Source organism: Thunnus maccoyii, chromosome 14, assembly GCF_910596095.1.
Source record: "Thunnus maccoyii chromosome 14, fThuMac1.1, whole genome shotgun sequence".
Classification (NCBI taxonomy): domain Eukaryota; kingdom Metazoa; phylum Chordata; class Actinopteri; order Scombriformes; family Scombridae; genus Thunnus; species Thunnus maccoyii.
In genome coordinates this window covers 1,479,432-1,506,347 of record NC_056546.1, presented here as the reverse complement: position 1 = coordinate 1,506,347, position 26,916 = coordinate 1,479,432, and the positions used below count along the sequence as shown (strand labels likewise).

At 39.7% G+C, this 26,916-nt stretch overlaps 1 protein-coding gene across 1 annotated transcript in view; it reads right to left on the bottom strand.

Annotated features, from left to right (window-relative positions):
• Positions 1–421: 421 nt before the first annotated feature.
• The window catches only part of LOC121911191 (LIM domain-binding protein 3-like), a 95,484-nt gene continuing 68,989 nt past the window's right edge, over positions 422–26,916 (bottom strand). Inside the window, exons 5-16 of the mRNA XM_042432465.1 lie at positions 25,663–25,726; positions 20,887–20,909; positions 17,749–17,937; positions 13,597–13,754; positions 13,092–13,134; positions 7,213–7,311; positions 3,106–3,371; positions 2,004–2,388; positions 1,710–1,890; positions 1,372–1,492; positions 1,155–1,270; positions 422–861 (exon numbers count right to left, since the gene is read on the bottom strand). Coding sequence (XP_042288399.1) covers positions 772–861; positions 1,155–1,270; positions 1,372–1,492; positions 1,710–1,890; positions 2,004–2,388; positions 3,106–3,371; positions 7,213–7,311; positions 13,092–13,134; positions 13,597–13,754; positions 17,749–17,937; positions 20,887–20,909; positions 25,663–25,726 — 1,735 coding nt within the window. The 3' untranslated portion in view covers positions 422–771. The remainder of the gene's footprint in view (positions 862–1,154; positions 1,271–1,371; positions 1,493–1,709; positions 1,891–2,003; positions 2,389–3,105; positions 3,372–7,212; positions 7,312–13,091; positions 13,135–13,596; positions 13,755–17,748; positions 17,938–20,886; positions 20,910–25,662; positions 25,727–26,916) is intronic.

Genomic DNA, 26,916 nt, shown 5'->3' with positions numbered 1-26,916 from the left:
AAACATAAGAAAAAGAAACTACAGTACATAATATAGTGGGTCAGATGGACAACAGAAAGAAGCATCGTGACTTTGTTGTTGAATAAATTCCTGTTTGGAAGCAGAATCATCAGGCAGCGTCGTTTTTTAAACATTCATATTAATGCACAAAAAAAAAAAAAAAGTCTCAAACCAAAGTGTATTTAGCATAAAGAGTGTTTACACACATCTGTAAAAGTCACGGATGTATAATAAGAGCTGGATAGGGCGCCGCTGCTCAGCCTTGCAGCCAGTTTTTCTCCCAGTGGCCACTCGCGGTACTGCAGCAAAAAAATCCCCCTACGGCCCGTAGACCACCGTTATAAAAGAGACGTCTGTAAAACTGTTGACAGGACGCCTCCAACTGCAAACAACGTCAATTATGACTCTTTCTATTATGTTATTTTGATCCAGGGGAGGTTTTATATTTGTAAAACTTTCCTTGAGCCAAGAAAAGCGATTTAAATATCACAATGTAAAGGCCGAGCGGGAACTCGTGGGCGGGGCTAGCGGGGGAAACACTACTGTGAATATTAAGTGGGTCGCACAACGGCAAACCTGGAAGCTAGAAACTTTTTTTGGCCGTATGCGCCAGCTGAGCAGTCCTTATTGACTTGAATGGGCGCCATATTTAGTCTGGTATCCAGCTCTTATAATACATCCATGGTGAAAGTTGTTGGTGGCAGTGGTGGTGTCCGCTTCGGGTTGCCCCGCCCTCTCCTCCTCCTCCTCCTCCTCCTCCAAGGGGCGGGTCTACACGTTGATGGCGTGAGCGTGCTTCTTGCACAGAGGTTTGTCTTTCTTTGAGTAGAAAGGTTGGCCCTCAAGGTTCAAATGGCAAACCTGAAATCAGAACAAATGTTTAATGAGGATTTACTGGAACTGGACTGAAAAAAAAAACACATTTCACAAACAGGACACTGTTTCTGTGCAGAAATGTTGCTGTTTGGTTTTTATAAAAGTCATAAAACGGTGAGCAGCACAAACTAAATTCCTTCCTAAGTGGAAGCAGAAATCTCAGAGACAGAAATATGAAAACCTGGACACATAAAACCAAAAACATCTTCATGAATAGAACATCTTTTCTGTTCAACCTTCTACTGTTTGACTTTACAGGATGTATTTGTGGTTCTTACCGCACAGACGAAGCAGGTGTCGTGCCAGGTGTGACCCAGAGCCTCGATGAATTTATCACCAGCTTCAACTGGGAAGTCACAGCCATGACACTTAGTGCTGAACAGAGCGATATAATCTGAGAGAGAAGAAGAGAGTTCAGTTCATTCTTTCAGTTTACAGTCACACCTCTGACGTCAGCTGTCTGTGGAGGCCGGGACGGCACAGGTGTGTTCGTACCTTTCTCGCAGTACGGCTCTCCGTCCTCCATGTGGAAGAGGCTGTTCCCGAACGCTTTGCCGCAGGCCGCGCACACGAAGCAGGTGGTGTGCCACGTCTGCCGCAGAGCGTGCATCACTTCCTGCAACACAACGTGTCAGACAGAGAGAGACGTCCATAAATCATGCTGAACATTTAAACATGGAATGGATTTTTCCATTACATGTAGACAGAGAGACAGGTAGACAGTTAGAAAGGTGGACAGGTGGACAGGTGGACAGGTAGAAAGGTGGACAGGTAGACAGGTAGACAGGTGGACAGGTAGACAGGTAGACAGGTGGACAGGTAAAGCATCTCACCCCCATGATCTTGGTGTTGCAGCGGGCGCAGGTCGGGGCGAAGAACTCCTCGTAGCAGTTCTCGCAGTAAACGCTGTTCTGTTCCTCCACGAAGCTGACGTCAGCCAGAGACATGTTGCAGTAGTGACAGTTAAACTCCTCCGGGTGCCAGGAGCGACCGAGGGCCACCAGGAAGGGGCCCCTGGATACAACGACGACAACAACAACAACAACAACAACAACAACAACAACAGGTCACAGAAGAAGAAGAATATGAACATTAAATAAAGTGTACAGCTGTCAGGTGTAAATTACCTGATGATGTTGTTGCAGGCTCCACAGAGAGGGGTACGGGTGCTGGCCGAAAACCTCTCCGCCCTCTGGGCCACGCCCCTCGCCACAGGAGGGAACGGGGCCGGGCTAGGGTTTATGGGGGCGGGGCTGGGAGTGGGGTGGGCGGGGCCTGGATTGGCGGCCGCGGGACCAGGGATGTATGCGGGTGCAGGATGAACAGACTGGGGCAGCGGCTGCACCTTCATGGAGGAGGTGGTCATCTTACCGGGGTCGTACTTATCGGCGAAGTTGGTGTCGGTCACCCAGGGGGGTCTGTTGGAGGAGCCGCCGGCAGCCGCGGCCTGGGGCGGGGCTGGGGCGGCGGCTGCATGGTGGGGCTGAGGAGGGGCTGGAGCCGGAGCCTGAGCTGGAGGCGAGGAAAAATATTTACGACCAGTGAGCGCTAAAAGTTACATTTTGGACTTCAGAGAAAGATAAAAGTAAAAATCTTTCAGTTTTACTCAAAAACTTAATGTTTTCTTTAACTGACGTCGTCTACCAGCCTCAGTTTAGTTTCCTGTTTGCAATCATTTAATCCTTATTTGTATATTTTCATCTTATGAATATATGAGATTGTTGTTAATTTCACAAGTTAATCGTTGGAGATCGCACAGGAAAACACAACCAACTGAAGAGTAAAAAAGTTCTTTACTTAGTGATCAATATCATTTATCCTCCTGAAAGGCAAGTGTAAAAGTCTCAAGTGATCACATGATTGATCACATGAAGGAATAGCCAATCAGTGATATGAACTGACATCTGCCAGATGAAACACTTTTAACAAGTAAAAAACTTTTATTTTAGCTAATTTAGTGGTTTGTTATTCTGCAAAAACATGATGTAATTATCATTTTATAAGTTGAATGTATTTGTGTGAAATATTTAAATCTTTGTGAATACTGAACACGTGAAATGAACAACAATATGACAGATATATGAATGTATAAATACACAAACAGTGATGAAATAACAGGGAATTGTGTTTAATTGAAACTAAATTGTGCTGCTGTTGTACATGTATATCAAACATTTCTGGATCTTCTGGAGGTAAAATAAATATCAAACTCGTCATCCGTATCCTCACCTGGCTGGGAGGGGTAGATGCAGGCGGTGCTGACCACCTTGTGAGGGGGGGCGGAGCCAACAGGCATCTGAATAGAGCTCTGCTGAGTGGGCAGGGTCTGCTGGATGGGTGGTTGCTGGTACTGCTGCATGGGTGGGTGCTGGTACTGCTGCGTGGGTGGTGGGTGCTGGTACTGCTGCGTGGGTGGGTGCTGCGGCATTGGCTGGTACTGCTGTGGAGGCGGGGCTTGTGGAGCCTGATGCATGGCAGGCGGCTGAATGTATTGGCTGGAGAGGGATAAAAATATCATTGAAATACTATCAGTGTGAGCTGCATGCAGGACATAATAGGTCATAATAATTATTATTATTATTAGAAGCACACATCCGTCTCTTAATCGCTCTCTAGTGTTACATGTGAGTGTTTTCATGCAACTGAATATTGTCAGAGTTGTTTCTATGTTTCACCTTCTGTTGTTAAACTAGACATTTGAACAGAAATAAGTTGCAATAAGTAAACTAGAGCTGCAATGATTAGTAGATTAATCAAATCGTCGATCAACAGAAAATTCATCTGCAACTATTTTGACAATCAAGTAATCGTTTTAGTCCTTTTTTTTTTAAAAAAGAAAAAGTGCCAAACATTTCCTTGTTGCAGCTTCTCAAATGTGAAGATTTGAAGCTTTTAAGCTTTTTTATTTTCTTACATTTTATAGACAAAACAATTTCTCAGTAAATCAAGTTAGTTGCAGAACTAAAGCAAACAGTCTGAACGTTGCTTTAGTGACTTTACTTGTGGTACCAGTTCAACCTACTGATGGTGGTAATATAACCACCAGGGAGAGCTTCATAAAGACATCACAATGAAAGAGGATTTCCTTTCCCTTTCTACCATATAAAGTTAATTAAAGTATATCTGATATATCAGCATTTGTGTAATGACATGATACTGACAAACTAGATTTCTGTTGCTAAAAATAATAACAAATCTATAAAATGATCTTTATCCTGCTTGTTGCTTCATGTGGAATTTTGTGTAGCGGTAAATTTTCATGAGCTTACTGCTACTTGAAATTCATCAACGCCCCTTAGTTGAATGTGCAGTTTGAACATGTAACACCTAATGTGCACAAATACAGAACTTACCTGGATGTGTTTCTATGTGACAGAAACCTCCCAGTAAGTCTGATTTGATGATTTCCAGGTCAAAAGATGTCAAGACGTTAAAACTGAGCTTACATGTCATGGTTACATATACAGTAAGCATTGTTTCAATACGGCATTTCAATGAGTTTGAATTAAAACAGGTCCTTATTAGGGCTGCAACTAACAACTGTCAATTAATCTGCTGAGTATTTTCTCGATTAATTCATTGTTTTGTCTATAAATGCCTGTTATAATCTCACACAGGTGATGTCCTCAGATGTCTTGTTTTGTTCGACCAGCAGTCCAAAACCCAAAAGTATTCACTTTACTGTCACATAAGACAAAGAAAAGCATCAAATCATCACATTTGAGTGGTTGAAACCAGCAAATGTTTGCCGTTTCTGCTTTAAAAAATTAGTAAAATTATTATTTGATCTTCATAATAATAGCCAATTAAGTTTCTGTCGATTGACAAGTTGTTGTATCTTAAATATAGTTACTGATTGATGTCTAAAAATCCAAATGTAGAACCTGTTTTAACCTCGACATCAAACCTGCTGATCACCAAATCAGTGCTCACTGGGCTGTGTACAGTAAGGAATATCATACCTTTGTATTTACACAAAAACACATGAAAATACACAAGAGAGACACAAAAGTTAGTGTGAGTTATAATCAAGGAAGCCACAGAAGAGAACAGGAAAGAAGCCTGACGTCACAGAGAGACGCAGAAAAGCCAAAATTCACCTTAAAGAACGATCAGCAGATTTTAAAGAAAAAGCTCCAACAAAGATGAGCAAAGATGTGACAGCTGGACTTTCATCCTTCAGAACCAGTTAGGATTCAGCATGTTAGTCAGATGATGACGTTACGTTTTGCCTGCCGGGGGTTATGCTAAAAAGAAATCCACTCATGATACTGCGAGGAGCTTTAGATAAAGATGCCTCTGTTTAATGGCGGATGATGTGTTACGTAGCGTATAATCAGGCGATTGAAACGCTGGCAGCAGGTGAACTTTAGCGTCGGCTCCCTGCAGGTGTTGGTACCTGGAGACCGTAGCTTTGTGATGGAAGCTGTAGCCAGACTGTCGCCTCAGGCTGCAGGTGTAGAAACAACAACAGCAGAGGTCACCATGACGATGTGCAACCTGTGGTCACCTGTACCTGCAGGCTGCCCACTGCTACATGTACAGAACTGCTGGTGATGCTTCAGTGGAATCTTTTCTCACCACAACTGCCTTGTTTGGATTTTAGCTGGTGAAGAAAGTGGAACATCTAGCAGCTAAAGAGTTAGATATTTCCCTCATGAGCTGGTAGAGACCAAACCAGAGATATGAGGAGAGTGAATATTGGACTTACATTCATCAGGTGGACACAAACATGTTGCTCTGTGTCTGCTGTTCGCTAATATCTACACATGACTTTATAAGCTGATAACATGTCAGATGTGTTTACAGCTTGTTTGGCTGCAAACTAGTAAAAAGATAATATTTAAATTTAGCTTTAACCAAACTGAAACTATAAGGGACCAAGAATAGAACCTTGAGGAACCCCACAAGTGATTATTGACATTATCAGTGGGATGATTATGTAGCCACATCTACTTTATAAGGTGATATAATATGTCTGATGTTGTGTTTTGAGCTGTTTCTGCAGCCTCCAAAGTGACCAAAAACCATTAATAAAACTTTAAGTCTGATATGTTGTATTTTAGAATATATGTAGCCAGTTGTCATTAGACCTACTGTACATCTGAACCTTAATGAAGTTTTTTTAGTAAACTCAACCAAACCTGAACTAGGTGTCAGATGAGAAAACACTCCTATAATTTGGTAATTCGTGACATTTTTGAAGGTGTTATCAAACTGTTTTGTTGTGTGTTACATGTTAGCGTGTGAACTGAAAATATAAAGGATCACAAATAGAACCCTGAGGAACCCCACAAGTAATTATTGACTCTGTTAATGGGATGATCATGTTGCTGTGTGCCTGCCTGATGTGGAAGTAAGCAGCTGTGTGCTAACATATTAGCCACAACTTCTTTATAAGCTCATAATATGTCTGAAGTTGGATTTTCATCTTGTTGCGTTGCCCCCAAGTGGCAAAGAAACTCGATAATGCAGGTTCAAAGACAGGAATTGACCTAAAATATGCTAATAAAGTATATCTCACTTAGTACACCATCAGCACATCATGAGCCTACAATAAAACAAACAAGTTCAGCAGGCATCCTGGGAGTCCCAGATGACGGACTTTACAAGCAGGACTTGAACACAACACATCTCTAATAGCCAAAAATCTCGGATCCAGATCAAAACCAAAATCCCACAAACACAAACGAGTGAAGCACAACTTTATATCACAGTCGACAACAACAACAACAGTCAGTCATCCTACGGAGAGCCAAGAGGTTCATATTTCCTGCTGACCTCACAAACAGACCCAGTCACATCAAATCCCAGAATCCTCAGCACACACACGATTATGTGTTTTTAACACTGTGAATGAAAATCAAGTCAATTTATTTGCATCCCCAATATTGGTTAATAAATAATAATAGTTTTGTCCACGATGCAACGCACAATGTTTTGAAAATGACATGCAATCAGTTTTCAGTTCTTCAAGTCAACAACACATGTATCTGCCGAATAAAGGGAGCAGCAAACAGGAAAACATCCCAACAACTGTCTGCAAAGCTTTAAGCAGAGCAACACACTTACTGTAATATAGTTTAGATTTTGGGCAGTTAAAAATCAAACTCTTGGCTTCTTCTTTCTTCCCAGGTTTCTCTGCATGTTGTATAACTTGTAATATTAGTGAGACTTTTAGATTTATGAAGGTTTTAACGCCACAGGTAGCAGGATTTAGAGCATCATGGGACAATAAAACTCTGCTTCCGTCTCTGTGACTCAGCTGCAGCTCATAAGATCAGAAAAAAAAAAATCATATTTATGCCCAGATCTGCTGCACAGCTGATTGGTTACCTGTGAGAGGCGGGGTCAGAAGATAAGGGGGAGGGGTCCAGAGGCTGCACGGCAGCGGCAGGGGCGGAGCCAGCAGAGGCTGGAGCATGCTCAGTAGGGCTACAGCACAGGAAGGGTTAGGAGCAACAGAGAGAGAGAAAGAAAGAGAGCCATTCTGGGCTGAAATCACAAATATATAGTATGCATTTATATATTAATACATGCAGTTTAACCAGTCTGCATACTATATATATATTTATGCTGCATATATACAAAGATCAGATTAGTTAAAGCCTGGAAAAGAAAAAGATCATGAGGCTTGTTATTGGTGTCATGCAAAAATCAAAATGCTTGATATTGCTCAGGTTGATGCGAAGACGTCGATAAAATGTTTTATTTTTCTTTATTTGACACCGAAATTATTATTTCAACAACTTGTTTTAAGATTTTTTTTAAATTTTATTTCAATCAGGTGTCATTTTCTTCGATTGTAGTGAAGTTATTCTTTCTTCTGTTGAGACTCAAGACACTCGTGTTTAGAAAACGTATGAACATCATTATATATCGTATGAGACGCTTCGGCGAGAAGGCAACATGATGCTCATAAAAAGATTTATTTTGTGCCGACGTTTGAATATCTTGAGTCATCAGGTTGACCAGATGGCAGCTTTTGAAAATGTCGTTGCTGCTGCTTTAAATAAATCCTGTTGGGAACATCAGCTCAGGGTGTGTGAGTGTGTTTCTCTGGAAAATTCCTTAAACATGTTGAAATGGAAACAGGTTGAAAGATGTTATTGCACTTGCAGGTTTTTTGACTGAAAACAAGAATTTTAGGACTCAATAAACGGATAAAAACAACTTGATGAGATGCAGATTTTTGCAACGAACGCTGCAATTTACCTGTTTTGGGGCAAAAAATGTGCTGTCGGGCCCCTGATGTCTGCAAATTCCATCTAGTCAGACTGAAGACGACAGTTTGCACAATATAAACTGAAATCACAAGGAGTTTCCACAGTTTCAACACTGATCGTGGGAACTAAACAGCTCTGCTTTTTGAAAAAATGTGAAATCAAATTAAGAAAACTAAGAACATTTAAACCATTTCCGAAAAAAAAATCAACTTCTTCCAACAATTTCCTCAAATTTGGTGTCAATTTTTCTGTTTTTCTTCCTGATTGTTTCCTGTTTCAACATCATCATGACTCGACGGGTGACTCTGAGACTCTTTAAAACAGACGTACTTCTTTGGGGTTTTTTATCGTCATGTTTTTGAAACCTGTGAGTCACATCTGAGCCGCTTCCTTCCGGGATGATTTAAAAGACAAACCCCCCCCCCCCCCCGAAACCACAGTCTCTTTATTGGCGGATAAAAGCTTGACCTCTGCTTCTATTGATTCATGTTGAGTCATTGGACGGCTGATAGAGACTGACGAGAGTCGAGGGCGGGCTGGAGGTTTGTGTGTGTGTGTGTGTGTGTGTGTGTGTGTGTGTGTGTGGGGGGGGGGGGGGGGGGGGGGGGGGGGGTTATCTTGTCGTATTTCAGTCCAAACAGGCGGGGGGGGGGGGGAGGCAGCAGGGATCGATTGTGCATAATGGAGGGATGATTAAATAAGTGCGTGGAGAAGAGAAAGCTCCATCCATCAGTGTTGAGGCAGGCGGGGTGGTGGTGGGGGGGAGAGGGGGGGGTTAAAAGGTTTGTTCGTCCTCTCAGAGACGACGCTGCACACCTCCACACTCAGTGAATATACAGTGTCTGTTACTCAGCGTCGACTGAAGATGCGATTTCAAACGACCTGTTGGGGGGAAACAGTTCAACAACAAGGAAACAAACGTGGAGAGAAACAGCAGAAATGAGACTGAAGACAGAACTGAGACATCTTCACCCCCCCAGCAGGCCCAATGTCTAACTGGTATAATAGTGTTTTTTGTCTGTATGTCTGTAGGACACATAGAGAGTCATTGTGCAATATGATAAAAGTTTTGGAAATACAGTATACTTCCCATACATAGCAGGATGTAAACAGGAAGTAGAACATCGCCATGGATTCAGCGAGTTGAGCTGTGAGCTACAACTTGAGCCGTTTACATAGAAGCTGGTAAACTCTTCAAGTAAAGGCGTGGACTGGCTGTCCACCTCAAGATGTCATTATCAGTCGTTACAGCTTGAGCACCTGGTGTGGACGTTAGTATGAACACAGACTATCTCAGTGCAACCTGTCCCCTTTATTTCATGACGAAATATAACAAAATAATAAAGGAAAAGGAGGGAACGACACCACATAAATACTTTGAACATAAAGGGGGGAAGAGGACTGAGTGCTGAGTGTAAGGGATCGATGGATCCAGTGTCTCTTGTAAAACCAGTTGCAGTGTAACTGGTGAATAGGCACTGGCATAAAGTCCCCTGCACCTGGAGCTGCAGGTTGTTACGCTTGTAAAAGAAAACTGAATAACAGGTTATCATTTGATGTATTTCTTCAATATATCATACATGTTTCAGACAGTGTTTAAGTTCAGTTTAGTGTTAGTTTGTGTGTGCTGTGTCTATTCTAAACTTAGTTCTTTGCTGTGTAAGATGAGGCAGTTGTGTGTCTAACAGTTAAGTTTATTCTGTTATACCTTTACCTGAGACAGTGATGAGATAAACTGTAGTTATGTAGATGTTTATGTGTAAAACTGATAAGCTTTAGAGGATAGTGTGGTTTGTCCTTAATTTAATATAGTAGTAATGTTATTTTGTGATGCTACTTGGTGCTTATGTACTGTCATATATGGTCGTGAAGAAAGTCTGTTCCTAGGTTAGCTGAACTTTTGACTTATGTTTCTATCTGAGGGTTGCTGACCTGTAAGGTTAGTAAACAGATGTCTTAAATTCTGTACGAGTAGTATTTAAGGGACTGGTTAAGTGCCAACCTTTCAGACAAAGAAAAGATAGCTAGGTGGTATCTTTGTCTCCAGAACTATGATGCATTATACTTCTGATTGTGTTATTTGATTACACTATTTCATAACCTGACAATGCTCTCTTTGTGTGTTTATTGAGTGATCAGCAATTTCCCCATTACACGCTTCACTCAGTGATTGTCGGTCAAGTGCATTTAACATGTTTTTTTAAAATAAATAAAACAGTCTCCATTAAAACGAAAGATTCTCAGGCAGGCTTATTCATCAGATATCATGATATCTCTGGGACGTGTAAGTCATAATGAATCTTGTTTGTGTTGTTGTTTGTATGTTTTAAGGGTTTTGAAGGGTTTCAGGATGTAAAACTGTATAAAACTGTAGATTCAGTCTAGTTATTCAGTCTGATACTCATAAGAAAAAGCTCTGTTTGGATACTGTGACCTCTTTCATATTAGTTTACTGTTATGTTGCTGATTCGGGAATGAAAAAGTATTAATTTCTTCCTGTAATGTTGTTCCAGATCTGCTCATGTACAGTAAATGTAAATATATATAACGGGAATGCAGGACTATGCTCCTCATAATGGAGACTTACTTTCCTGTTATTGTTCCCCTGGTTATAATCACAAGCAGACTGCTCCAGGATGCTCTTTAATCAATCAATACCAACATTTATCAATACAAAGACGACTAATAAGGTGGCGCGGGGCGTCTGTGTGGTCTCCTGTCAGAAACAGCTGCTGATTGTCTCCTTCTTAGTTTTCTGACCACGTTTCTTTGACTTTGAGAGGAAACGTCGTGAGAATGAAACACGATGTCGATGAACATCTTCAGAATATTAATCTGATCTTTCATGTTGTGTTTCTGATGTTCTTTCTTTAAAACGTTAACAATAGTTTTTGCATCTTTTATTTATTAAAACTTGAAGTGAACACTTTTATTTATTTATTTGTTACAGGATGTTATTTCTATCATGTCCTGATTATAAAATATATTAAACAATATTATTAATATTCATTTGTGTTGGTGTCACAGAGGTGAGAAAAAAAAAGTCCTATTATTGATAAACCAAATAATTTGATTATTTAACCAAAAAAAATACAATGAACTCTGTTTTGTTTTTTTGTTTATTATTATTGTTGCTCTGATATTTTATATTTCTGCATCTGATTTATATTTGTGCTGCCACATTATAAACCAGATATCTGTTAACAAAATGACACATTCATGAGAGAAATATTTAAAAAAAAACATTAAAAAAAAGGAAGTTCAGTATTTATTTTAGGTTTATTTCTTTCTAACTATTTATTGTGTACTTTACTTTGTTATTTAACAATTGTGTTCATTTGTTGTCTTGTTTGTTTATGTTTATTAATTGTTGTAACTGTTTATTATCTCTCTCGAAACAGAGATTTTAATCTCAATGAGACTTTTTATCCTGTTAAATAAATGAAGAATAATAATTTGTGTTCTGAATGTTTATGTTTGCTGCAGTATTTGTTTGTTTACTCCTCTTATATAAAGTTAGATCACGTGTCTGTTTACTGAGAGTCACGGTTGTAAACATGGAACTCAACCGATCCGACTGCTCCCCCTGCTGGTGGAACCGGCTCATAACACCAGACGACAGGTGAACATGAACCTGACGTGATGCTGCTGTTCAGCAGGTGTTTGAAGCAGTGAGCTGTGTTGCTATGACGACGGACTGCAGTGAACTGGTCTCTGCTGCTCCTCACAGACAGAAGCTTATTTTTAGTTTCTATTTGACTCTTTTTAATTGTAATTAAATGTATTTTTATTTTGCCTTTTGTTGCTTTTACATTTTGTCTTGATGCCTTTTATATTTGATGTAAATAAAACTGTCCTGATGATGTCACTCGAGTCAGCGTAACGTGTTGATTGAACATTTTATATCATTTTGGAAACATGTCCTCTAAATTGGATTACATTATATATATATATATTTATAAATGTTTTAATTGTATTGACTTAATTTCATATTCATAAAAGCAAATTTACACTTAAAAAGCTGAACTTGGTTTTTCACAAATCAACATTACGTTGATTCAATCAGTTTTTCTTTGAATCCAAAAGCTGTAAAAACTCTGAATGATGTTTTTTTTTTTTTTTAAATCTTTGTATGAACTGTGACTCACCATCACTCTGAGTCTTTTTAACAATGTTTTAAACTTTTAAATATTTCTGATATTTTGTTAATGGGTTAATTGTTTTATATGTCAAAAAGACAAACAAGTAAATAAAAAAAGAAGACGACAAGATTTAAAAGTAAAAAAAAAAATCTGAGGGTGTGAAGTCAGAGAGAGGTGAGGATGAGTTGCATTGTGGGTAATGTAGGCGGCAGGTTTTGACAAAGGAAGATTGATTTAGCTTCTTTTTCTTCTTTAAACACTGTCAACTGTGAGTTCGGTGCTAAATAAAATATAAAAAATAAACCAGCTCAAATTTAGTTCAGACGACAAAAGAATTAATTTAACCAAAAGCTGCTGACTGCTGAGAAAAGTTCATTAAATCAGGATATTTTTCTGTCATTCAGACATGAAATGAAACGTACAGATTACTGAACTGGGTTTACTGGAACTTAGTAAAGTCTTGTTTTAGTAATTTAAGATCATATTTTGTTTTGTTTTTTCTGTGAAATGTAAAGTTTCAGGTCAGATATGTCGACTATATTCAATATGACCTCAGATATTAACGAGCTGATGTTTGTCAGCTGCAGACGTTTATCTCTTCATATCAACCAGTCTAGCAACATTTGACTTCACAGTTTGGTTTAAATTAAATTAAATTATCCTGCTGTTACTATGGTTACAGCTCTCAAGATCATTTGAGCTTCATGTATGAAGACGTTCAGACGATCTGCTGGTTCGAGGTGTTTCGGGGGGGTCGATGTGTTGAGGGGGCAGGTGAGGAGCTGGGGGGGCGGGGGGTGGGGGGGGGGGGGGGTCAGCAGCTGTCTACCTCAACTCTGCTGCCTACCTGCTCCTCCTCAGCACCTCCTCCTCCTCCTCCTCCTCCGGTACTGTGAGAGACAGAGAGAGAAAACACAGGAAGGAAGGAAGAGTCACAAACAGGTTTTTCACTTTAAAGTTTAAATATGAGGTTGAAAATATCTGTGAGACCAGACGAGTAAATGTAAAAGTGTTGATGAGAAGCTCAAACAAAAATCGATCACATTGGACGATGTTACGTTCAGCAGCTTTTATGTTTTCTGAACACGTCGAGCTGAAAATATTCAACTGAACAGTCGAAATGTTGTTTGATCTCATGAAGATCCGACTGGGATCCAAACGTCCAATCAGATCAGTCGGTGTCAGCGTGTAGACGTTACTCTTTTAATGGATGAAGTTTTTGCTCGTTATTACAGTCTAATTATTACTAAAAGATAATTATGAAGTAGTCCATTAACAGGAAGATGCTTCTCAAGGCTTTACGAGCCTACAAACATATTATCATTAATGATAAATGCGGACAGGAAACTTACAGGAGTCGGTTCCGGTCATGTGGGCCAGCGCCTGGAAGGACTTGGACTGCATGTTGGCGCTGCGGCGACCCCATTCACCCGGGTCCTGGTCCTTCTCCGCACTCTGGACGGCCTGATAGACCGGAGAGTCTACAAGACCATCTTTAACTGGGACAGTACTGCAACCAACAGACAGAGGGCACCACATCCCCCCACGCCACCCCCCCAAAAAACCAACTGAGTCAACACTGACACACTGAAGCTGGAGGATGAGGAGGAGCTGAGAGGATCTTACAGGAACTGAAAGATTTTGGTTGAAGAAGATAAAACTGCTGCCTTTTTTTTTTTTTGATGTCTAAACAAGAAACACGAGCTGATTGATTGACAGCGAAACCTTCAAGTGATCAGAAAGGACTGAAAGCTTTCTACAACATCTCTCATGTTAGATTAAGACTTTTGTTAGAAACAGAATGAACAAACCACCAAAAGAAGGAGAGAAGAGCTCAGAACATTCAGCTGTTCAAACCTCGTTTCCTTCTGTCTTTGTGTCTGATTTTTTTAAATTGTTTTTAACGACGTCGTCGTCACTTTAACGCAAGAAAACAGAAGACAAATGAAACCGTCTTTGTTGGGTTTTTATTCTGACATCGTCCTTGAGGAGAGAGAGGGAGAGACGGAGGAGTGTAATTGGTTTTTTTCAGGCGCGGCCGGCCGGTTTTTGTTCAGGATAACGTTTCAATTAGAGCGGCTTTATCAGGGGAATAAAAATAGAGCTGCTGAAATGAAGGACGGGTGTGAAGATGTTTGGAGCAAATATCTTGGGAGGGAAAAACAAGAGCAAGTTTTCTCATGCACACACACACCGAGCAGCAGCAGCAGCAACTTCTCAATTTTCCAGCAGGATGGAAAATTAATTGTTAGTATAATCTGGGAGGTTGTTGGAGAGGAGTGGAAAGAGGAATATATAACGGTTGCCATAACAACACAGAAACAAACAACAGGTTTGTTTGCCTTCAATGACAAAAGGAGAAGATCAGAAAACCCCGACAGATGAACAGAGTTTCAGTCAGAGAGCTTGATGGTGGGAAAAGATAGTGAAGGTCAAAGGTCGTGTTCAACAGGAAGTGAAACGTCTTACTGTCTGCTGTGTTTGATGTTTGACTGCAGAGTTCATTTCCTCTGCTGCGTTATCGCATCATACATAAAAAATAGGAAATCTGTGGGATGAGACGAGGGTTTGAATGACATTTTTCTTTAAATTAACTCAAATTCATGTTTATTTTCATATTAAATCAGATTCTGGTCAACGTGTCCATTCACTTTCATTTAGAACAGACTGAAATGTTTGTCTTTTGCATCAGTATTTGATCATTTGTGGGAGAAAACAGAGATGAACAATCACTCCCCACAAGTTAACAAATCATTTTTACAACTTATTTTTTCTTTAACCTTAAATTCATGTCTTTTGAATAGTGTGTCAGTATTTGGTCATATTTAGTTACCAGTTATAAGTTACCACTAAACAAATATTTAATCTTTAAATGAGCTCAAATCTGCTAGAGAGAGTTTCTCACCTCCCACAAGTTATGACTTTGAATTTCATTTGAATTTTAATGAGTTATTTCTTTAAATTGAGTCAAATGTTCCTGTTTTGCATCAGTATTTGGTCATTTTGAGGCTTCAGACGAGAGACTTTAAGATATACATGAAGTTACCGTTTAACTGGAATTTTAAATTCATTTTTCTTTAAAATGACTTAGATTGAAGTGTTTTACATAGCAGGTCAGAATGAATCAGTGAGTCCATTTATTACTTTACTCAGGCTGGTTTACAGCCATCATATGAACTGGTGACATATTTTCCAGTTGCTGACTCAGTTGTGCATCGTAGCTTGTTATTAACATGCAGACTGTGTTGAGATGTTGTTATTTATCCGCCACAGATTGTGCCTCTAATCTGAAATATGGATGAAAGTTCAGAATCCAGTGAATGAATCTCAGGTTTGTCTGAACAGGATGAATATGAGGTGTAACTGCTCACAAACTCCATCAGTCACTGAGCAGATGAAACCAACGTGAACACAAACACCACCGACTGTAAACCAACAACAACAAACCAACAAACCTGCAACACCGTCAGCCTCCAAAACAGCCTCGTACGACCGACCGCTGCAGCACAATCAACCCTCACAAATCACCGAGACCTGACTTTAAACTTCAACTGACACTCAGAGAGAAGCTTCAACACAGTCGGACAGAAACTCAGAGCTGATACGAGACAGACTGAAGATTAAAAGGAAGGAGGAAGATTAAAGGAGGAAGAGGAGGAGGAGGAGGAGGGAGAGTGTATTTGGGATTAATTACTGTATCTACATCCTGTAACAACGAGGAAGAGTGAAGAGAGAACACAGAGGAGTCCAGACAGCAGGATGAAGATGAGAGGAGGAGGAGGAGGAGGAGGAGGAGGAAACAGGACTACACAGGGAGAGAGAGAGAGAGAGAGAGAGAGAGAGAGAGAGAGAGAGAGAGAGAGAGAAGCTGAATCCAAACGTTTAAACTCGTCATGGATGCATTGAAAGTAAAACCTTCTGCTGACGTACGCAGGACCAAACATCTGTCTGTTATCATCTGCACAGCTGGATGTTTATGTGGGTCTGAAGTGTTCATGCTCATGTAAAGTTTTATTGTTTATCATAAACTGAATATAAATCTACATATCGACGGCCGAAGCACAAAACCTCCTGTCTGCAGAACGTTCTGACTGGCGGATTTCATTTTTGGATGATGAGAACGAGGAAGGTTTTACTCATATTCAGTCTGTCTGTGAGATAATCAAGATAATCAAGATAATGCCGCCCTTCGTTGTGAGGGAAAAGTCACATGACAAAACAAAAACACAACACAGAGTTGCTGAGTGTGTAGAGAGGCTGCAGCACGAATCACTGAACATTCATCTCCAGCGGACGAGGAAGCAAATACACTGAATTTAAGGAACCCGAGTTTACTACAATGTAGTAACTGTTACATTTACTACACCTTTTTAATTTAATTTTAATTATTAACTTAATTTAGAGCATCGTTTTGTAGAAACTCTTCCAACTTGCAAAAGTGCAAAAGCTCCTCTCTGCGAGGCATTAATATCTGATCGGTATTGTTAACACATAATATAATAATATAATAATATATATAAAACACATAAAACAGTGTTTTATGTGTTGCGTGTCCTTAACAAATAGCATTCTGCAAGAAAACAAGTTTTTTTCAGATCGGAGGTTTTGTTCTTCCATCGATAAACAACATTTATCTGTTTCTATGTAAAGCAGCTGACTGCACTCAGTGTCTTGTACAGACGTCTCTATGGATCAATATCAGGGCTGATCTGAGTATCAATAATAATTCTGATCAAATGTGGATCTTTTCTGTTTTCTCTTGCGTTTTGTCCTCTTCAGCCTACGTGATCAGAGTGAGACGTCGTGTCTCTAGAGGATCGCTTCACGTCTCCAGTTAAACTCTGATTCACATCGGATCAATAATTTAAGCTTAATAAATGCTTTTCAATCAGTATTAGGATAAAGTAGCTTGTAATGTAATCGTCTACAGCTGGTACTTTAATGTCTCAGATACATATTTATTCAACATTTAGATAAATATTCTGTAAATATCAGATTGGATTGTTTTTAAAGGACCATTAAAAATCAAAAATGTAAAAATCTACCTGCAACTAACGATTATTTTTTATTATCAATTAATCTACAGATTATTTTCTTGATGCATTGAATAGTTACTTTCTCTATAAAATGTTGAAAATATCGGTGACCTCTTCAAATTCATTGTTTTTTTATGATCAACAGTGTAAAAACACAACAATATTTTTATTACTGTTCTATATGATAAAGAAAAGCAGTAAATTTAAACAGTTGAAACCAAAGACCATCTGATATTTCTAATTAATTTTCTCCTGATTGACTAAACGACTAATCGACTGATCGTCAGTGAACGTGTCACGGTGAGTCGATGATGGATCATCTGAAGTCTGGACGTGTGGATTCAGCCAGAGAGAAGATGGAGAGACGGTGAGGAGGAAGAAACAAAAGGAGGAAAAACAACGGACGAGAAAAAAAAAGACAAACAGAGGAAGAGGAAGAGTGAAGATGAGGACGATGAGGAGTCTCACCCGGCTTCGGGCCCTTTGCCCTGCGTTTGTCCTGCGATGGCGTCCATGATGGCGTCCTGCGAGTACATGCTGATGGGCGTGTTGTACTGGGCGTGGATGATGGTGGCCTTGCCTCCCGGGCCCGTCACCTCTATGGGCTTATGGGTGGCGATGGCGGTGTCCTTCAGCACGCCGGGGTTGAAGCCGGCGCTGTTGGCGTGAGAGACGACGTGGTGGCGGAAAGGAAACAGAGGAAGAGAGAAGGAGGTGAAGGGAGGTGAAGGGGAGGTAGAGGAGGACAGATAGTTGGAGGAGGAGGTGGACGAGGGGGAACAATAAGGCGGGGATGTTGCTGACGACACAGTTTGTGTTATAAAGAAGAAGAAACACTCAGTCGTGCTCACAGCAAACAGACCAGCGAGCTGAAAAACACCAGACTTTCCATCAGACTTCAGTTCCTGTCGGAGCGGAAAAGCTCCAGAAACAGAAAGTAGCATCACAAGGAAATAAATCTGTTCTCTGGAAACTGATGTGATGCTTTTTAGCAGTTGTTAAAAGATGATTCCTGCTGTTAAATCAGGTCAATTTTCCATTTCAGAGCTGCAACTAACAATTGTGGTCATGACTGATTCGTCTGATGTCGGGCTGGGCGATATGGACAAAACGCTAATCTCCCTTCATGATTTTAATTAATTTTTGTTTGTCTGCAAAATGCAGGATTGAAATAAAATAATAAAGGAGCACATCCAGTTTAACAATCTGCTGCTGTCTGTGTTTCTTTACATCAGTCTGATATCTGCTGCTAGCTAGCGTTAGCGTTAGCATTAGCTACCTGCAGGTAGAGACAATCAGGAAACTGTCGAGTCGACTCCCAAACTGAGAGCACAGATCAGTGTCGGAGTTATTTTCAGTCTGTCTGTGTCGTAGATGCAACATGTAGTGAAACTAATCACGTCAGTTTACGGTCCTGATTCAAAAACGGCTAATGTAGCAGCTAGCATATTTAATTTCTGACCAAAAATAAGCTTTTTGTTCTCAATTTTATGATTTAGACTTTTTATACATCATGCAAAAATGAAAATTCAAATTAATAGAAATAGTTTGAGATATCACCCAGCCCTGGTCTGACGATATTCAATCGATTAATCAATGAATCGTCTGCTCAACAAAATGCTAGAAAATAGTGAAAAGTCCAAGGTGATGTCTTCAAATGTCTTGTTTTGTCCGACCAACAGTCCAAAACCTAAAGATATTCAGTTTACTGTCATCCTCACACTGGAGAAGCTGGATCCAACGACCTTTCAGCATTTTTACAAGAAATAATGATTTAAATGATTAATTGATTATCAAAAATAGTTGTCCTTTATGACTGCGGAGATCCAGTTAGAGATGAAACATCAAGCTCATGCTTCAAACACCATCAACATGCTTCCACCATGAAATGTCAACAGCTCAGTCTAACAGGAGAAACGTGTCAAAGTGTGACCTTCACTTTCACGACAGAGACGCCAGAAGACGTAACGTAGATGATCATATCAGAGCAGAAACTAGATTTAATCAATTATATTCAGGATGTTGTTTCTCTACTCTAACATATAAATGAAGCATCAGAGGACGCATGCAGAGACAATCAACACACCACAACACCAGAAGAGCTAAACGACATTCACAAAAACCTGGAGGAGGGTTTTGACGGCTAATTAACTTGCTGCTTTACTTCATTAGCTGGAGACTCATCTGTGTCTTTAGTTTAAGGAGAAGAAGAAGACAACACACAGCAAACCACAGCGATGCAGGTTCACACACAAACCAGGCGATCGTCCCCTAACCTTAACCCTAATCTCATTATTGTTGCCATGACGATGAAGGTGGCCTAACTTTAAGGAAGTAGTGACTTTAACCCACACCATATGTTCCTCTAACCTTAACAAAGTGATGATTTTAATCCAAACCATCATCTTTCAACCAAACCAGACAGATGATGTCGTCCTGCTGATGGAGATGCCAGATAAGAAAACGCTGCTATGTGTCATTCTGGAGTCACATGATCAAACCACAGATCAGCTGGTTTAATTTAGAGGATTTGTTGGTTTGACACAGAAAACAGAAAAGTTTAGACAATCTGACTGCAAGTGAAGCAGCTACAGACCAGCCACTTCATCAGTGTTTTATGGTAAAAGAAGAAAGAAGAACATTGATAATCACAAAAACATTTAGAAGAGCAGACTAGTGTCTGCCTCACAAATCCAATTGAATATTTGCTTTTGTTGATTTTCTCTTCCTGTTGCAGCTGCACACAGTATCGATGCTGCAGTAACATTTCAATTAAAATAAAGTAAAACCAGCGACGCAAGAAACATAAGCTGCATCTAGACTCTCTTTGATCGTTCCCTGTAATATTTTGTATAATATTTAGAATAAGATCTGTGTCGACAGCTTCTCTTCATCACCAGAGTTTCACCTGCAGAACATCACTGACAGAGTCTCAAAATCACTGAAAACACTAAACTTAGACAGCCGTGTGTTTCAGTCGGGGGGGTTTTGCTTCTGTGCTGTGATTGAGTGATGATGTCGATATCGCTGTTTTCACTCAGGAGCGTCTGTCTTACACAGAACTACTCTCTGGAGACTGAAAACATGATGCTGTTATTAGTCGTTGGAGCCGTTTCTAATCAAACTAACGTGACCAAACTCTTCATGATGAAGGATCATGTGACCCGGTGCAGCGGTGTGACTCACTAATTTAATAGTTTCTGGACAACAACGGAGGAATAAGATAATCAGGCTTTAGATACACACACAATACTTGTTAGTAGATCAGTTCGTTGTTGGTTTGGATCCAAAAAAGAAAGAAAAAGCTTTAAGTAGGAAACAACAGGGGTCTTAATTTGTATGAACACTACTAACAATAACACTCCCACTATTCCCACCAGGGTCTTATTCATTTATGGTTTTCACCCAGTAATAGGTTTTCTATTATTGGGCGATGATGCATTGATGGTTAAAAAAGCTGACAGGCTTTAATAAAACACTCCGCAACAGGAAACATGATGACACACAGTCCAGCCAACATCAGCCACAGTACCAAACCATGCCTTTAAATGTCCAAACAACAAACACACATCCGGGATGCATTCAGCAGGAGAGGAAGATACTAACTTGGGAGCAGCGGGGCCGAAAACCTTGTTTGACCAACAGCGAGGAGAAGAAAGAGAAAGAGAGAGAGAGAGAGAGAGAGAGAGAGAGAGAAGATAAAGTCATTAGAGATCACTTTCAGTTTGTTTATGCAGCTGAAGGATGACGGGAAGAGGATCAGTAATCGCAGCAGCACAACACCTGCCAGGCTGCCAGATATAAAGAAATATAAAAGGTCACAGTTCAACTCTAATATACTCCCACAGCCCTCTGGGCTGCAGAGCTGAAAGGAGATTCACGCTCAGGAAGAGAAAGGAGGAGGGTGATGAACCGGCAACAAAGCAACAGGAAGTTAAGAGACAAAACAGGAAATGGAAAAGAAAAAAAAAAAAATCAGGTCAATAGTATCAATTATCCAGGAGATTGATGTGTTTATGGACCTCGTCTCCTAGAAATTATCTTCACATTCACATAAATTGTTTCCCCAATTATGTTGTTATTACATTTATATGTCGCTCTGGACTCTGGAGGTCCCACCAGATTCAGGACTCAGGACCCAGGTTCACATCCTGAGTCGTGTGTGTGTGTTCAGGTTTAGACAATAAAAGCACGTTTTGTTCAGTTTAGTGAAAGATGCTGCTGTAGCTTCTGTATTACAGTTTTATATGATTGATTCAACACTGAGTCCACATGTTGAACTTTAACAACACACTGAGATAAAAACCTTCTTTTATTACATCACTGTTTTATTGTGTTTATATAGTTTAATGGTTGATAGTGTATAAATGTGTATATAGTGTAAATACAGTCAGATGTGTAGCTCTCTATAGAATGTACTACAGTGTATCTACAGGAACGACTCATAGAAACGCAGCAGGAAAGTTTTCAGTGGGTTTTATTTCTGACAGCACGTCTTGTTTCTTTGGTTGAATATAGATGTATTTCAGTATGAATACATGTTAGTGTTTGAACAGAAACTGAAGAGTTTTGGAAGTGAGGATGTAAACTATGAAGGCTGTAGTCACTGAACGCTTTCTGTGTGAAAACTATGCAAACGTGTCACAGTTTGATCCAGAATCCTTGCTGTTGTGTCGACTGTGTGATGAGTTTTGAAGATGTGGATTCAGTATTGATCCCTGCAGGTTTCTACTAGCAGATATTGTGCTGCTTGTAACCTTTCAGCGAGAAAAAAAGCAACTAGTTATGTTGTCTCTGAACATTTAGGATCAACTTTTTTGCAAGTTGCTGTTGCAGTTTAGTTTTATATGGACGTGTTCTCTTGGAGACGGGAGTTGGGGACATTGAGGCGGCTCCACAGTCCTGCAGCGTTAATGTTCAGAGTAAGACCATGTGTGTGTGTCCAGAAGCTTCCTGACCTTTAACAGCAGCCAGACGAACCAACAGGTGTTTGGCTTCGTCACCGACACAGTAACCAAATCACAACTGAGGAAACGCCACAGGCATGCTGGGTAACAGAGTAACAGTCACATACTTCTCTCCCATCACAGCGGCTGTAATGCCGCGGCTAAAGTGGAAGTGTGTGTTTGGATCTGTTACAGGACTGTGTGTGTGTGTGTGTGTGTGTGTGCTATAAAGGACAGTAATGTATTTTTTGGATGAGCTCCCTCTTCACTTTAAGCCAACAGGGACACTGAATCCTCCCGCTCACTAACGCTCTCTGTCATCATCACTGAAACATCTCCATGATTCTGTCTGCAGGGGCGATGTGGTGATAATTCCAGCTGCAATGACTGACTCGCCGCTCCTCCTCGTCATTTAAATCCCATCCGGAGTGACGTCCTGGTATTTTAAAGTGGATCTCTGAGTTTATCAGCTGTGAAATTTGTCTTTTTGTAAATATACTCAGTTACCTTCCACCGCTGGTCAGCTACAGATAGATGCTGCTGCTCAGACAACTATCAGTGTTAAACACTGATTCTCAGGCAGCTTCTGCAGCCTGTTTTGTATTTATGGAGGTTTTTATTGTTGATGGACATCAGAGATAATGATAGTTATCTCCAAGAAGGAGTTTTTGACTCTTCTTCACCTCACGCGGTATCTTTGCCTCACCTTCAACTCTCCGGCGCCCCTCTGGAGAGGCTTTAGTCTTTGCTGAATGTCATTGGTTGTGTTCAGAATCACACACTAACGTACTGTTCATACTAAGTATGACGCGCGTTCCAACTGCACATTATGTGGATTTTTTTGTATGTGAGAAATGTCTGGAACTTCTGAGTTTACTGGATGTACTCAACTGCCCCAGAATGCATTGCGTCTCTTCTGACTCTGGAGAAGTCTAAAATAAATCACTTTATTAAGTTTTAATATTTTTTCAGGTCACCATAACTTAAAGTAACCATTTAGATTCCCAATATGTGATCAGTTTATCTGTTTAACGCCTGTTTGGAAATTTGCTGCAACGTTTTCAGAGATGTGAGACCAGTCATCAGTCATGTGATACAGTCACATGACTTCAGTGTGAACAGTCTGCTAGTAAAGGATCATCATTTAATCATTGATTTAATAGGCAGGATGTATAACATGTTTATTACAGACCAGATCTGTCATCTCTTCAGTTAAAATGTCGTCCAGAACCAGGAGTTTAATTATTTCCTTCCTGACTGAACGGATCCTGAATGGATCGTTTTCATGTTTCACAGCGTAAAGTGAGAATAATATATCTGACACAGTTATTGATCCACATCAAAGATTCATCTGTTATTTGTTTTCTGTCTTTCCAAACTCAGATTTCAGCCAAAAGTTTTATTTTTGGGAGGTTTTAAGACACTGAATGTTCTGGTACGCCACTTCTCTCCTTCTGTTCAAGGTCAAAGGTCGGAGTATAACAGATAACGTTGGAGGGATCTCAGAGGCCGAGCTGCTGCGGACGTCGTGATGATGTCACGGTTGTGGTTTGTGTTGATCCTCAGAGAACAGCGAGTATTTCTTGTTGAACAGCAGCAGCTGCAGTGACTGTGTGGAAATATAACCAGAGACGCTGCACAGACGGAGGACTGGGCGGATGGATACACTGTTGTTCAACAAGAAATAGATCCAGCATGTAAACTCCTCCTAAAACAACAAACTTTGACATTTCTGTTTGGATTAAACGAGATGCAGCGTGTTAATTAATGAACTTTAGAGGTGTTGACTTCGGATATTGTTTCAGATGCTTGGACGACCAACGATGATGAAGGTCAGACAGCTAGGATGTTTTGGGTGGTTTATTTCTGCTCTGCCTCTGAGAAACTCCCAACACTTCCTCCTCTGCTCGTTAACTCCTCGTTAAGCGCCTCGTTAAGGCCTCTTCTTCTTCTCTACATACCCCGCAGGCCGGCCCGCCTGAATCGCCGCCATCTCCCTCAGAGTCTCCTCTGAGTACAGGCCGATGGGGGAGTTATACTGCTTCCTCTGAGCGGGGCTGGCCGCTGCCTCTGCAGGCCCGGAGGAGGCACTGCAGGCCGACAGGCGGCCGTTCACCTGCGCTGACTGAGGCTTCAGGTGGGGGAGGGGGAGGAGACGGGGAGGGAGCAGAGAAACTATCAATATCTGATCAATATGTTTATTAGACAAATTCTAATCTACAAAATGTTGGAACAATGTCTTATTAATATTTCTTTAAAAATTGATTGAAAATAAAAAAATAATTTAATTTAATTTTTATTTATGTATCTATATTCTGTTTTATTTATTTATTTTGTGTATTTTAAATTATTTTAAAATTATAATATATAATATTTCTACAAATCGTTATTATTGAAAAAAAAATCTAATGAATATGGAAGCCCAAAGTGTCAAAAAAACAATGACTGGAACCGTTTCTTATATTATGAAAAATGAAATTATGAAATAAAACTTGACATGAAATAAAAATGATAAAAAAAAGTAAGTAAAGTAAATAAAGGCCACTTTAAAACAAAAAATGTCTATAATTAAATAAAAATGATAACCAATACAATGCTTTATTTGTTATTATGGAAATAAATGATGTTAATAATATTTCATAATAATTAGTTGTAATTTAAGCATTTTACACAATATATTTATAAGATTATTAATTTCATTCTTATTAATATTATTTAATATTGAACACTTTGGACTTCCATAAATCACTGCCTTTATCTCTATATCAGGATATCGCCGACTATCACTTCCCTTAAAAATAAACCAAGTCCTATATTTGATTGTTGTTTGGTCATATTTTCATTGATTATGGAAGATATTGATCATCTTCAGGTTCATGCAGCGCCTTCAGACGTTGAGTTAAAACAGTTTTGATGAATCTGTTTTATTGTTTGGATCTGATGATGTTTCTCTAAAACCTGCCGGTTAGTTTCCTGCTGTGACCAGCAGGTGACAGCAGCTCTTCACCTCTCAGCCTCAGACAAGAGTCAGAGCTCACAGATAGTTAAAGTCTATATATGTGCTGATAAAAATGGAAGTGAATTAATAGAAGTAGTTCCCAAAAATGAAAAGCAACTACTCGGCTTAAAAACATAAAACAGATTTACGTCGAATATCTGCAGGAGTGAGAGACGCTGCGGAGAAAAACAGGTCATCAATCAAATCAAAACATGAAAGCAGGCAGAAAAATGTGTTTAAAGTCTCAAATAAAACAGACGAAGCTTTAAAAGTTAATATTCAGTTAATATTTAAGTTTGCAATCAATCAATCAATATATTTCTCCTACCACCCGACTCTCCTGCTGTGGTTTTAGGATGAATTCTGTGATCAATAACTAATAACAGCTGATCAGAGTGATCAAAGCAGGGATGATGTGGCTGCAGAGAGTTCAGTTACCTGCTGGTGAGGGATTATGGGAATAGTTGCTTCGATTCTCGGTGTCGACATCAGACGCTTCGACCTGCAGGAAGAAAGAAAAAGTTTAATTAATGATCAGATCTGCAACGATAAATAAATTGACAGAAGATCAATCAATTTAATAAATGTTTTACTCATTTTTTAAGCAAAAAATTGAGCTTCTAAAATGTGATGATTTAATGCTTGTCTGTGTTTTAAATGACAGTAAACTGAATAATCGGACAAAATGAGACATTTGACGACATCACCTTTGACATTTTAGATACAAAAACAACTTACTGATTAATAAAAAAGTGATCTACAGATTAAACATGAAAATAATCGTTAGCTGCAGCTCCGCTCCTGATTAACTTTCACATCAATAGAAGAAAAAGAAAGATGTTTAGTGACAGCGTGGGAGATATATAATATTAAAACAGATGACAGCCTATTTTACAGTCCGTCTAATTTATTATTATATTATTTATTACGTCCAGAAGAAACGAGGCCAAGCAGCATAAAAAACACAGCGAGTTTTAAGAACTTCTCTCTTTCTGACACATAATCAGGTGAGCACAGATTCTGTTCTAAAATATCTTTATTATATTATGATATTTATGAACTCTGAGTGGCGGGGTACTGTTGCTCTGCTGATAACACTGTCAGTTATGTTGGCGAGCTAACGAGCTAAATAGAGATTGTAACTCTTGCCAGAAGCATCCTGGCAAGAATCAGATTCAGATGTTATTAGTAATTGTGACAGAAATAAAGCAGGTGATGATGGTAGTTTGTGTAACGTAGTTTTATTTAGCAGAGGCAGAGATAACACTGTAGTTTACCTGTGTTATCTACTGTATGTCACCCTGCTAATGTTAGCGTTCAGATATTTGGATACAAACACCCGAGACTGTTTGTTCTTATTTCCATTCAAGCTTTCTTTTCATTTCAGCAACTGTGTTTTTGTAAATCCTCTTTTCCTGTTTCTTTCCAGGAGTCGGATATCTGTGTGTTGGAGCTGGAGTCTGGAACGTGGTTAGCTTAGCTTAGCATAAAGACTGTAAGCAGAGAGAAAGAGCTAGCTTGGTTTTATGCAAAGTTTAAAAATAAACGTACCAACATCTTTAAAGCTCAGCAATTTAATTCATTGTTTAAGTCATTTTTTTCATGGTTATTTTTATTCTTTAATTCAGTACATGCTCCCCAAATTTGCACAAAAACCCTCATAACCCTCTCCAAAATAATCCGCTTCTGATT